At 38.8% G+C, this 12,514-nt stretch overlaps 1 protein-coding gene across 2 annotated transcripts; it reads left to right on the top strand.

Moving 5' to 3' along the window:
• The first annotated feature begins 1,817 nt into the window (after positions 1–1,817).
• pdk3a (pyruvate dehydrogenase kinase, isozyme 3a) lies at positions 1,818–12,465 on the top strand. 2 transcript variants are annotated; one of them, XM_023417024.2, is made up of 12 exons: positions 1,818–2,203; positions 4,268–4,409; positions 4,522–4,593; positions 5,428–5,612; positions 5,731–5,820; positions 6,182–6,259; positions 6,530–6,606; positions 6,731–6,832; positions 6,953–7,060; positions 7,197–7,310; positions 9,660–9,780; positions 11,821–12,465. In XM_023417024.2, the coding sequence occupies exons 1-12, from the start codon at positions 2,101–2,103 to the stop codon at positions 11,853–11,855; spliced, it is 1,227 nt and encodes a 408-aa protein (XP_023272792.1). In that variant the 5' UTR covers positions 1,818–2,100; the 3' UTR covers positions 11,856–12,465. The 2 variants fall into 2 exon arrangements, with proteins under 2 accessions (XP_023272792.1, XP_087032940.1); XM_087176814.1 differs by having other exon boundaries at positions 1,818–2,040.
• The last annotated feature ends 49 nt before the right edge of the window (positions 12,466–12,514 follow it).

Raw genomic sequence — 12,514 nt, forward strand, 5'->3', positions numbered from 1 at the left:
ATATTAATTCATTCATAATTTATCATTAAAAAAAAGTATTTTTCATACATTTTGACTTGCATTCCTGCCCGGTAAGTACGTTATACACTTTAACATGTTCAGTATACATATGTGCTGTGCTCTGACTGAAAGACTCCAGTAATTAATCAGATATCCATACCACTTTAACAGTTTTAATTACACAGCCCTTTCCAGGAACGTTTCTGCGAACCTATGGAACCCAAAAGTTAAAATTTTACCACTTTTATTTATATCCTCTTTCTATTTGTGAGGCATTGTTGCATACATTATAATAAACTGTATTTTTGTAATGTATTTGCCTTCTGTGTTACAACCACTGATCTTTTTCTGTAACAATGATCCATTTGTACAATTTAAGCATTTTACTCCTCAGATGAAATTTCAAGTACTGAGTGACTCTGTGTGGCGTTATTTGTCACAGAATTATCCAGCTTTTCCACCCAGCTTCCCTAACTCACTCGATAGTTCAAATTTTCTGCCACTAGGTGGAAGTAGAAAATAAAATGTTGTGAACACCTATTAACTTCAGCCAAACTCTTTCGGATTGGTGCTTAATTAACATCACCTGCCTGTTATTAGTACTATAACAGATAGTTGACCCACCAATAGTGTATGTTCAATCTGAAAATGCACACATTAAGTCCTAGAAGAGACTAAGTTATTTCGGTTGCGGTGCAGAGAATTGTAATTTAATGAGAAATTTTGTAGAGCATTAACATACCATAATATATATTTATTTTTACTTTTTACGTGTAGTGCGCATTGACTGTGTCTGAATGTAACACTATCTATTACAGTAAACAGCTGCAGATAGACAACCTAATGTAAACGATGTTGATTGACACGCCTCTGCCCAATTGGATTGTTGCTGTTTCTCATTTCCGTGTTTCAAACCAATCACTGCAGTGCATCAACAAGCCTAGGCCAAGTGCGGTTGAGTCGAGACTTTCGAACGTACGTTCTGCCCATAACGTCAGGTTAGCCCAAACAAGCCGGAAGTCAGGAGAATATATTTCAAAATAAAATGTTTTGCGGGCGTATGGAATTTTTTTATTTTTTCTGTAGTTAATTATTTGGCTAATTTAAATGGCTAAATGGAGAGCAGTTAATTTTATATGGGTATTTCGTCCACCCTTCTGAATTTAAATGGTCTGTAAATAGCCATCATTCTATGTTGCTTAGGCTAGTTTTTTTTTGTTTGTGTTTTTAATAAATTGTGGTATATAGTTTAATAAGCAGGTAATAACTTCTTTCTTCAGTTTAAAATGTTAGCAAGTTATTTACAAAATGTCAAGGGTGAATTAATTAACTCTGCATTAAAAAAGGTTCTATAAGTTAAGTAAGTTCTATAAGACACCATAAAGTCTGCAGTAGTAAATGTTAAAAAGTTGTTGATAAATGGACTCTGGTCCAGATGCTCTGCAGCCCTTTTCCACAAGGCCTATTTCAAGAAATTATATAATATTTTCTATTATTCTTCCAATAAAACAGATGAACTCTACCGCACACCACATCCATATAAAACTAGATCCTTTATTTGGTTATCCTTTTCTAATATGGATATTTGCCATAAATCATGTAGATTATGAGACAATCTTTGTAGTCATTGTGGATATCTTCCTTTGTGGGGTTTTTCTGAGCCATTTTGCATGTCTCTGTTGTTGTTTGGTGTCTCTTTGGGATTATTTTGTGTCTCTCTGTGGTTGTTTTTCATCATTTGGTTGTTGCTCTAGCTACAGCCTACAGCCTTTAGCCATTGTTTTTATTCTGAAACACAACCGGAAGTCATAGTTTTAACCGATTAGCTCAACAGTGTTGAGCTGATCTGAAAGTCCAACAAAATAGGTCCAGGAAGCCCTCTCTAGAGCATATTATTGGTATCCTGTCATGTAACCTTATGGACATTTATTTATTGCGTCGTTTCGTGTCCACCGGAGGCCCGCGGGCTGGGACAAATGTGGACGCCGACGAGAGAGGAGGGCTGTCTGCGTCTGTGTCAACATTGCCGGGGATGAAATGGTCGTGTTTTTTCTGAATTTCACTCTAACGATTAGATCCAGGCACCATTAAACTTTCAAAATGAGGATCTTCGTGTCTCTTCTGAAAAACACTAACCCCAAAATCGAGTATTACTCCAGATTTTCTCCGTCCCCGCTTTCCATTAAGCAGTTTTTGGATTTTGGTAAGTAGCAGTGCAGGGCTGTCATCTTAAGAAATGGAAAGGAAGAGAAGCAGTGGCCTTGTTTTTGCTCTTAATTTAGTCATTTCATTCACTATTTCTGTGTATTTGATGTGTCACAGGCAAAGCTCCGGGATATTCATAGAATCGTTGAAGTGTACTTCAAGCTGCCATGAAACATTATACTTTGTAACGATCAGATCTGACATTTCAATTTGGTGTTTACTTTTAGTAACCCACTCACAACTGCACAAACAGTATCATGCAAGGAAATGACTTTGCATGCCAGCTTTCTGTTGCAAGTTTGTTCACTTTGTGGAATACATGCTGGTATTTCCATTCAGACTGGAGCAACAGCACGTATGCAGTGGAGGGTGAACACAACTAATGTTACCCAGTTTTTTTTTTATTGCTCAACAAGATTTTACTCAAAGTTGTATTTAAGTTTTTAAGAGGCAAAATCAGACTGCGCATCATTGTAGTTCAATATGACACAAAATGAAAGTTACATGAAGGGTCTTGTTTTATATGTGAAGTATTTTTTACTCTGGATGTTGACTCCATAGCTGTACTAGACTCTGTCAAGAGACCTAAAATGCAAGATGACAGTTATTAATTGCGTGTTTGTAGCTGCACTCGAGGCTTTTCTTAATCCACCTCTGATTAACACAGTCGTCTCAGCTGCGTAATTTCTTCTCACAGCTGTGGTTTGGATATGAACTACAGAAAGCCTGCCCTGTGGCACTTGTTTTCATTCAGCGACTAATTCCTCGGGAGTAGTTTGTGTCAAGAGAGCAGTAGGGCAAAAGATATTGGTGTGTTTCAAAAGGGAACAAATGAGACATCATCCAGGGATCAGCATCATTGGCAGAGTGTGTGTGTCATTCTTGGGCTGAGTCACTCTTTGGTGGTGGCACTACCCCATTTTATGATCTACAAGGCCTCCCTTTGCAGTGCTGAATCATGGGAACCTTTTCATTTGAGCTGAGTAGATAGCACACATCCCCTCACTCTGACAGATCATCAAGTTTCACCCTGAGATAATAAACTGGCATCATATTGTTTCCTCTTTGTTAGACTCTAAGGTCACTACAGGTCAACACAAATATCTTCACAACAGGTTTCCTGTAACCAAAGATGCGAATGTTTCTTTGTGTTGTTTGAGACTTAACTTTTGTTCCCTTTTTAATAACTGGAAGAATCTGAAAGCAGTTTCTCCAACTGACTAATTCCTGGAATTAGTGGTTTTCTTTTCTGAAGTTTAATAGGGTTCATATGCTTATATCCATGTAAGTGCTCACATGTACACATAAGATACTGGATTACTGTGCACACTGTAAATTACATCACGGTTGAGTAATGGATGTAAAAAATGCAAAGTAGGCGTACACATGGTCATTTTGGAGAAAGACATCAAAGATTATACCGCCGTAATTTAGTTTTTCCTGTTTGGATCAAAGGACATAAATCCCCTTAACCTTTCCATGACTCCCCCTCTCTGCTGGGTAACAAGATTTATGATTTCCTTGTATAGTTCAGGCTAATGTTGGTGGACGGACAGTAAATACATTTCTAGCCAGATAGCAGAGTTTAAGGTATCAAATTAAAGGTTGGAAATTGAAACCTACTGCAGCCTTCAGCAGGATTTTAGCTGCTGGCTTGTACTCTTTACTTTCCCTACAGCTTGGGGAGGGAACTTGTCATATGAAAAGTTGTTTTGATTTGACAAATAATTGACATTGGATGAAAATGAAAAAAAGAAGCTTGTAATTTAAAATTAACTCATAATGTTACCAGTTCCTGAAGGGTTTTACAAGCCCAAGGGGACATGTGGTTTTCTTACTGAAAGAGTTACCTTTTGTTGTCTTAGTTTTGACCTGGCAACAAGAAATGGTGAATTTTGTTATCGATGAGCCACCAATTGTAGTAGGAAAAGAGTCTAAATCCCTAATATATTTCTTGGCAGGAAAAGTTAATTCCCGCAAGTGAAAAAAACACCAGAAACTCCAGATATTCCATTCACTTAAAATCATGCAGCTCAACAAATACCATTCATTTTTCTCTCAGGCACGAACAATGCGTGTGAGAAAACATCCTATATGTTCCTGCGTAAGGAGCTGCCTGTGCGGCTTGCCAACACCATGAGAGAAGTCAACCTGTTACCTGATAACCTGCTCGGTCAGCCCTCCGTTAGACTGGTCCAAAAATGGTAAGACACTTCCTCCAGCAATACTCTTTATATAGCTGCCAGACAATAAGGTTTATTGCGGTATTAGTGTTAAGAAGGGTGTGTGAAAGTTGCCCTTTGTTTGCTTTATCAGGTACATGCAGAGTTTTGTGGAGCTGCTGGATTATGAGAATCGAAAGCCAGAGGACCCTCACGCTCTGAATGAGTGAGTAAATATTGCCTTGTTTAATGATTCATAAATAAAAGCACAGTGTATGTAACTGCAGCCTTGTGAAACACCCAGCTGTTGTATACTGGATTTACGTCTTTATGTCCAGAGTCCCTCCTCCACTGCAGCTAATCCCCTTAGTACACACAGATCTCTGCTGACGTTACAGGTAACGCTGTGTATTTATACTATAACAATGCCCGTGTGATAAACAGCCACACATGGCTGACAAACACGGGCAGGATTGTGAATGATAATAGTTTATTTAGAGAACACATTTCCAAGAATTGTTCAATGAAAGAACAGTGATCTTAAGTTTGCTACTCATCCTGACTGAGCATTTTACTGGGCTTTTGAAATAAGAAAAAAAGAATTAAGCCAAATGAAGAATTATAGAGACAATGCAGATATTTCTTAATTCAAGATCTTCTTATTAACAGAAGACAACTGTACAGAATATATCCAACATATGAAAGAAATATTTTTCCTTACTTTTTACTTGCGTGATCCCAACAATAAATAAATAAATTCATAATGATAAATAAATAAGGGAATGGAAGAAAATAGACAGACGGAGAGAAGAGTCAAAACAGCAGCAACATCAAATAATTAGATGAAATGAATATATCAAAACAAAAAGTATACTATGAGTCCGATTTGTATATTTGCAGACAAGGTGACAGATTCTAATTGAATGTAAAGCATGACCTTGATGAATTTGTCTTTCCTTTGATTTTAAATTTGGCACTACTGTTTGGGAATAATAAGAATGACCTCACTGTCAATCTAATCTAATCATCGATCTCTTCCTGTTTGATTCTCTATTTCTAGTTTCCTGGAGCTCTTGATCGAGATCCGTAACCGCCACAATGACGTGGTTCCCACCATGGCTCAGGGAGTCATCGAGTACAAGGAGAGGTTTGGCTTTGACCCCTTCATCAGCAGCAACATCCAATATTTCCTTGACCGCTTTTACACCAATCGCATCTCTTTCCGCATGCTCATCAACCAGCACAGTGAGTCTCCAAAACATATTTCTTTAATCTCACAAGCGAACTGTATGTCTTAGCAGTTGATTGGTTTTTGTGAAGGGCCTGGTCTGTTGCAGCTGACTCTCCATGTATTTATGTTCAGCTCTCCTGTTTGGTAATGACACCAACCCTGCTCACCCGAAACACATAGGCAGTATTGATCCTAACTGCAGTGTGGCTGAAGTCGTCAGTGGTGAGTTAAAGAAGGTCATACTCAAAATCATCAATTTTATATCCTTGTTTGTTTTTTTACTTTGCTGCAAATATTTGCGTAGTTTTTATGGGAAACAGAGTTATCAAGGTTTTATATCACACCAGCCATTCACAGCAGTGGCACAAATCAAACAAAACCATGCACTTCTTTGCTGAATGGTATGTTGACATAGTCATAGTTTTTCAGGAATTCCTGCAGCATAGATCCAAAGCTGCACTCTCGGTGACCCAGTCAGGAGTGGTAGCTACATTAGTGACCTCTCATAGGAATCTAAATGTAAACGATGAAGATTATTTGCTTGTTCTTGCTGTGACTCATGTTGTTTTGCCTCTTTTATCAGATGCCTATGACACAGCCAAGATGCTGTGTGAGAAGTACTACTTGGCTGCTCCTGAACTCAAGATTGATGAGTTCAACAGTAATGAATTTTTTTTTGCTTTTGTGCAGTAATCCATCCATCCATTTATTTAGCCGTTTCTCCCTGTAATCTGTAACACAGTATTCTTTTGCCGAGTCTATTTAGAGCTTGTGGGTGCAGCCTGGGAGTCCAAATTTAGTCCCATAATGATTACAATGTCTACTTTCTCTTTGACTTCAAAAGAACTGGCTTTGTGTGTGTGTGTGTGTGTGTGTGTGTGTGTGTGTGTGTTTCATCGTCTCTCACACCCATGCATTTTTTTACCTTCAGTGAAGGCCCCTAAAAAGCCCATCCAGGTGGTGTATGTGCCCTCTCATCTGTTCCACATGCTGTTTGAGCTCTTCAAGGTGAGCGGTGCGACATCATCCTAACTAGTTCAGCGCTCTTTAAATGTAATTAAACTGTAATGTGACTATAATTCTATAAGGACTGGCGCCGGGCTGACTTAATTAACTCTGTGGGTGTTTGCAGAACTCAATGAGGGCCACTGTGGAGCTCCATGAGAACAGTAAAGAGGGATTGCCACCAGTAAAGGCAAAAGTCACTCTGGGTAAAGAGGATCTCTCCGTAAAGGTAAATCGGACACAAATACACACGCAGAGCATCCTTGTTAAAAAAAAAAAAAACGTTGTAGTGTTTAAATGTTGTATCTGCCTGGTTTTTCTCTTCTTCTATCCTACTTTCTTCCCTCAGATCAGTGACAGAGGAGGAGGAGTTCCTCTGAGGAAGATAGACCGTCTGTTTAACTACATGTATTCCACTGCCCCTACACCAAGCCTGGAGCCAGGAGCTGTCCCCCTGGTACACACACTCACATAAAAACAAACCAATATTGACCCCCTGGTGACCATTTCATACCTTTTTTTAGCTCATACATTTGTTATATATGGTATGACATCTGGGAAATTAAAACCTATTTCTTTCCTTCCCTATCCAGGCCGGTTTTGGCTATGGTTTACCAATTTCTAGGCTCTATGCCCGATACTTCCAGGGGGATCTGAAACTCTACTCCATGGAGGGTGTTGGCACGGATGCTGTCATCTATCTGAAGGTAAAGAGAGCAAGTCAAGAAGTGCATGTTGTAATAACTTTTCTCTCTCCTAAAGACATGATACTCAGACTTTAAAGTTGCCAACATTTTTGGAAATTTGCTTATTCAATTTTTCCAAGAGTTAGGTGAAAAGATCTATACCATTTTCATATCCCTCTGTTACGTATATTGCTTCCTTTGCTTAGCATAGCATAAAGATTGGATGCAGTAGGAAACCGCTAGTTTGGTTACGTCCAAAGTTAAAAAGCTAAACCTCTAAAGCTAAACCACTAAAGGTCAAAAATTAACGTGTTATATCGTATATGTTTAAACTGTAAACAGCCAGACATCATTAGACTACTTTTCATAACCTTGCTAGCTTGTCCTATTGCTCTGTAAGGAAGCAGTCAGTATTATCTATTTAGTTTCAACAAAACAGGACTTATCTCTATGATTCCAATGTGATCAATGCAATAATTTTAAAATGTAACTGTGATTATGAGAGAAACAAACTAAATTAAACCTTTGAAAGGTTCTATATAAGATATTCACTGCCACAAGACGTCAAACAAGACCACCAGCGTCTTGGACCAAAACAAACGCTTCTTATCTTGTATCTTCGGCCATACCTCTGGCCAACAACAAAAAAAAACAACAACCAACCAACCATCCAACCACAAACATTAACCCAATATAGCATTGCCGTGTTATAGTGCATGGCAATGCTGACAGTAAGCAAACTCGTAATAGCAATATTTCCACAAGGAATTCATAATATCACCAATAGCAAGTTAGCTAATGTTATCAAGCCTATTCTAGCCAGTCCCTAATGAAAACAGACATGTAAGATTATACACGTGTCATGTAACTTTAACATTGAAGATAGGAAATGCCAGTTCTGAGTGAAGTTGGAGCCCCTACGCCGCTCGTAAAGCTCTCCATTTTGGAAAAGCCATACCAGTAGTGGCTCTGGACCACAGTTAGCCTGGGAAAGAAATTCAGCCTTGTACTTATCCACTGGGACCGACCCGCATGAACAACAGACACAGAGAGGACCAGTAAAGACACTGCAAATAAAAATTTTAAAACTTCATGGATGTTTTGACGGTCCACTGGCTGACCGGGATTTTAGCCAGTAGTCCCCATGGCCAGTCAACCTATGCTCTGGTCTTATCTCTTTCTTTGTCGGAGGCCTTTTTAGCAGAAGAACATGGATTGGAAGGTCACTTTCACCTGAATGTGCCTACTGCACTGTGCCATCGCACGTGTGTGTGTGTGATCACTATGCTTTATAAACGTGAAGTGAGTCACAGGGAGTGACTCACATGCACAACACGCACGCGCGCCTGGAGCAGTTACCAAAAACAAGGAGCAAGGAGCAGAGAAGGTCGGATTGCAACACATTCAGAGGTGTGACTTCTCTGCTCAGGGCGCCATTAAACCACTAGATCTTTACATATAAAACAGTTGTTTGCTGCTGTAGTATTTTTTGAATTCTGGTGTTTAAAATGTTTAACAAGCCATCCTCCTACCAAAATAAGACGCACAAAATAAAACACATAACTTCTAGTGAATCTTAATTACTAATTAACAAATTTTAGTTCATATTCTTCTATATTCTATATGTGTTTGTCTATAACACAGCAAAAAGGCTTTCACCAGCTCGGCTCTCAATGTCTGTCTGATAATGAAATAATGACAGCTGAACATAATAGTCGTTTTCAATAATCAGTTCTTACTTAAGTGTATCCACCATGAGGTTTTTTAAAAATAGAAATGTTGAAAACAATATAGTTAATCCCCACGCCCACGAGTTCTCCATGACATTGTGAAAACACAGCGCAGCCAGTTGTTATTATGTTAGCAGATTAGCTTGCCGGTGATAGGGCTTGGCTACCCTCACTGGACTTGCCTTACAAGTTTAGTTTTCCCTTGAGAGACTACCGGCCAAGAAATGAGCCGACACTTTTCCTTTCCATCTAACTCTCAGTCAGAAAGAAAATAAGCATATTTCCAAAAATGTTATTCCTTTAAATCTGATACTGCCATGCCCAGGGACGATTAGCTTAGCTGAACATAAAGACTGAATGCAAGAAAACAGCTTGTCTGGCTCTGTTCAAAGATAAAAAGAGTATACCTACCAGCAACTCTAAAGCTCACTGCTTAACATGTTAGACCTCTTTTTGTTTAATCTGTACAAAAAAGGAGGTGTTAGTGTTGTCAGTGCCTTAGCCAAACTAATCGTCTCCTGGTTTTTAGCGGCAAGAAAGCAAATAGGCGCATTTCCCAGATGAGAAAGTTCCTTTAAAGATAAATGCTTGTGAATTCTCATCGGTTCTTTTTGTTTGTGTTTTGTTCCTCCATTCAAAGGCCCTGTCCAGCGAGTCCTTCGAACGCCTGCCTGTCTTCAACAAGTCAGCGTGGCGGCATTACAAGACCAGCCCTGAGGCAGATGACTGGAGTAACCCCAGCAAAGAGCCACGTGATGCCAGCAAGTCCAAATACAAAGCCAACAGATAACTCTGCCTGGCCTGCTAGCCTAGCCCTCTGCTGGGAGTTGAAATGCCTGCACTCTGCCTAGAGCATGTGTGATGAAATGTTGCGCTTGGGTAAATGCTTGGTTTAGGATCAGACTGGCTTTTACATTCCAGTAGTTAAATCTTTGGAGAAGAAGGATGACCTTGACTTAAATCTGTACCCAAGGGCAATGACGTTCATCAGTGTAGCTTTTTATTGTTGTGGCATTACCACTGGCTCTCCCACAATGGAGTTTAAAATGAACTTCTTCCAAATTTTGGATCCCCCCCAAAAATTGGTTATTTAGGTGAATATTTCCAAATGTAGACTCCATTTCTCCTCTGTCTGACCATTACTTCAACCTGGATTCACTGCATCACTGTTATCTCTCCTGTTGTCTCCCGCATAGTCGGCTTTGCTGACTAGGCCGCTGTTTCCTGTGGCTGAATCAGCCATGCACGGCTGATTGAGTGTCTTTCTCGCCATCAGTGAAGGCTTGTATTCTGTTTCTCCCTCTCAAACACAAGCAGAGTCAGGGAGTTTGAGTTTCAGTGCAAATGGGAAAAGGAGGAGGTTTGATTTCCTTCCTTTAAGAGATACTTTTGACTCACCGTACAATTAGGCCAGTGTGTCATTGGCATAGTAAATACTTGTTTTGTTTGCAGTCTATTCAAGCCTGGGAAATGAAAGAGGATTACCTATACATGAGAGACAGTGATAGCTCTTTTACAGGAAGCATTGCACTGGAAGTACACCTTATTAAAGAGCTAGAAGTCAGTATTTTTATTCTATGTCATTGACAGAAAGCCTTATATCTAAATACATATACAGTATATGATTTTTAAAAAAAACAAAAAAACAAATCTGCCTTTAAGGCTTTACTGGAACTTAAAGTTCGTTTATAAAGGGAGAATGTTAGAAAAAGAGGTGTTTTTGTTTAACTTTAACTGCTTCACTCTCAACCGCCCATCTATAGAGTGTTAACCAGCAATACTGACCCTCATCAGACATCTGTGCTTGCAAGACCCTGATTTAACACCTTACTAAAGGACCAAAGGCGCATCTGTAGGATGTTTATGAAATGCCACCATGCCAGTTTTGTCTGTCAAGTAGCTTCAACCACACCAGCATGATGTATTGTATGAATCCTCAAAAAGAGGAATGGACTTAATGCATCTCACAAGGACTGCAAATGTGGGAAAACATTATGACATCCCCTTTCTGCACATCATCCAGCAAAACATGGTGAATACACAACATTGTCATCCTAACAGTGCTTCATGCAGTCAGCCTTGTGTGTCACTGGTAGTATTACTAATCCTCATGGTTTTCTGAATGAGCTTGAACAAAGCTTGTGTGTTTTGAAAATGTGCTTTTGTTTTATAATCATGATTGAAATGACAGAATAAGAAGATACAGCTAAAATATAGAAAAATAATTAATTTGTGACAGGTTTTAATTTATTGTATCAGGAACAAAGACAGTTAATTGTTACTTTTAATCTTTGACATCGGAACAGAAATACTTTTTATAATGTTTTATCGCTTTTTTTCTGATTACTTTTAAAACTTCGTCATTTTTCATTATTTATATGCTAGAAAGTTAAGCAGCACTGAAATCTGAGTGTATGGGAAAGACAGCAGGGGAAAATGTGGTTAGACGAGCTGAGCTCCCAACCACTAAAGCATCTCTGGGTACTGAAACGTTGCGTCATACCATCCAATTTCTGTCACACGAATCATATTCAGGAACTCTATTAGTGCACTTTACTAACTGTAATATATTTTCCTTCAAATAACTCATACAATCTATTCAGACCTCTTATCAATATTTTTATGGAAGATATATTATGATCACATCCCAGGTTAAAACTTTATAATAGCAACATCACTTTTGGAGGTACTGAAAAAGACCAAACTTTTCCAACCTACACCAAAAATAGACCCATTTGTTAAAAGCAGATGATGGGGAATTACAATGATCTGAAGTGACATCCTTCTCTCATCTCCTTTAGCTCCATCTGATGTGAAAAGAAAGGAGTTTAGATGAAGAATTTTGAGAGACACTTCCGTATGGAGAGTTTCCTCATCCTGTAGGTTCTTCGCTTTTCAGCCACACTGTAAGATTTCATCACTGCCAATGCCTTTGTGACCTGCCAGTCTCACTGAGTGATGCTCAGTGACAAACCTGCTATAAAGGAAGTGTTTTGTTATAGGCTTGAGACAACAGTCTTGTTCATTTAAAGGCCTCAGTTCAGTAAAATAGTCATAATCACATCTAACAGCTAGCGATCAATTCCTTGATTTAGAGGCCCAAAGATCTTCCACCTTCAGTAGTTGTCAACCTTTACTGTTAAAGAATGTCTCTGTACCTATGGTATTTTAGAAAATATTGTATATAACTATGAATAATGTCTATGCTGTATATGCAGCCAGCGTGAAGTGATGGCTCTGTTTTACTGTTCCTCCAGCTTAAAACAATGTATTTGTATGCATGAACTCCTCACTGTGGAGGCAGTCATGCAAAGATATGCAAATAGTACAAAATCAACACACACCAAAAAGGTGATAAAACAGTCTAATAATGTGATTCAGCATGAAATCAACTTACAATACCTATTGTCAAACCTGACAATAAAGAAAATTGCTGTTGTGTGTAATCTGTCTCAAGTTTTTGTTTGTTTTTTTAAATTCTGTCATCTTAAAAAT

The sequence above is a fragment of the Seriola lalandi genome, unplaced genomic scaffold (genome assembly GCF_002814215.2).
Source record: "Seriola lalandi dorsalis isolate HSWRI2012SDOR001 ecotype SW California unplaced genomic scaffold, Sedor1 jcf7180002054570, whole genome shotgun sequence".
Lineage (NCBI taxonomy): Eukaryota > Metazoa > Chordata > Actinopteri > Carangiformes > Carangidae > Seriola > Seriola lalandi.

Bases quoted from the DNA above. Each gene is read 5' to 3' on its own strand.
- pdk3a (XM_023417024.2), top strand. From the start codon at position 2,101: ATGAGGATCTTCGTGTCTCTTCTGAAAAACACTAACCCCAAAATCGAG. The intron at 4,410-4,521 runs GTAAGACACTTC...TTGCTTTATCAG, and splicing joins GTTAGACTGGTCCAAAAATG to GTACATGCAGAGTTTTGTGG. The intron at 7,061-7,196 runs GTACACACACTC...TTCCCTATCCAG, and splicing joins AGCCAGGAGCTGTCCCCCTG to GCCGGTTTTGGCTATGGTTT.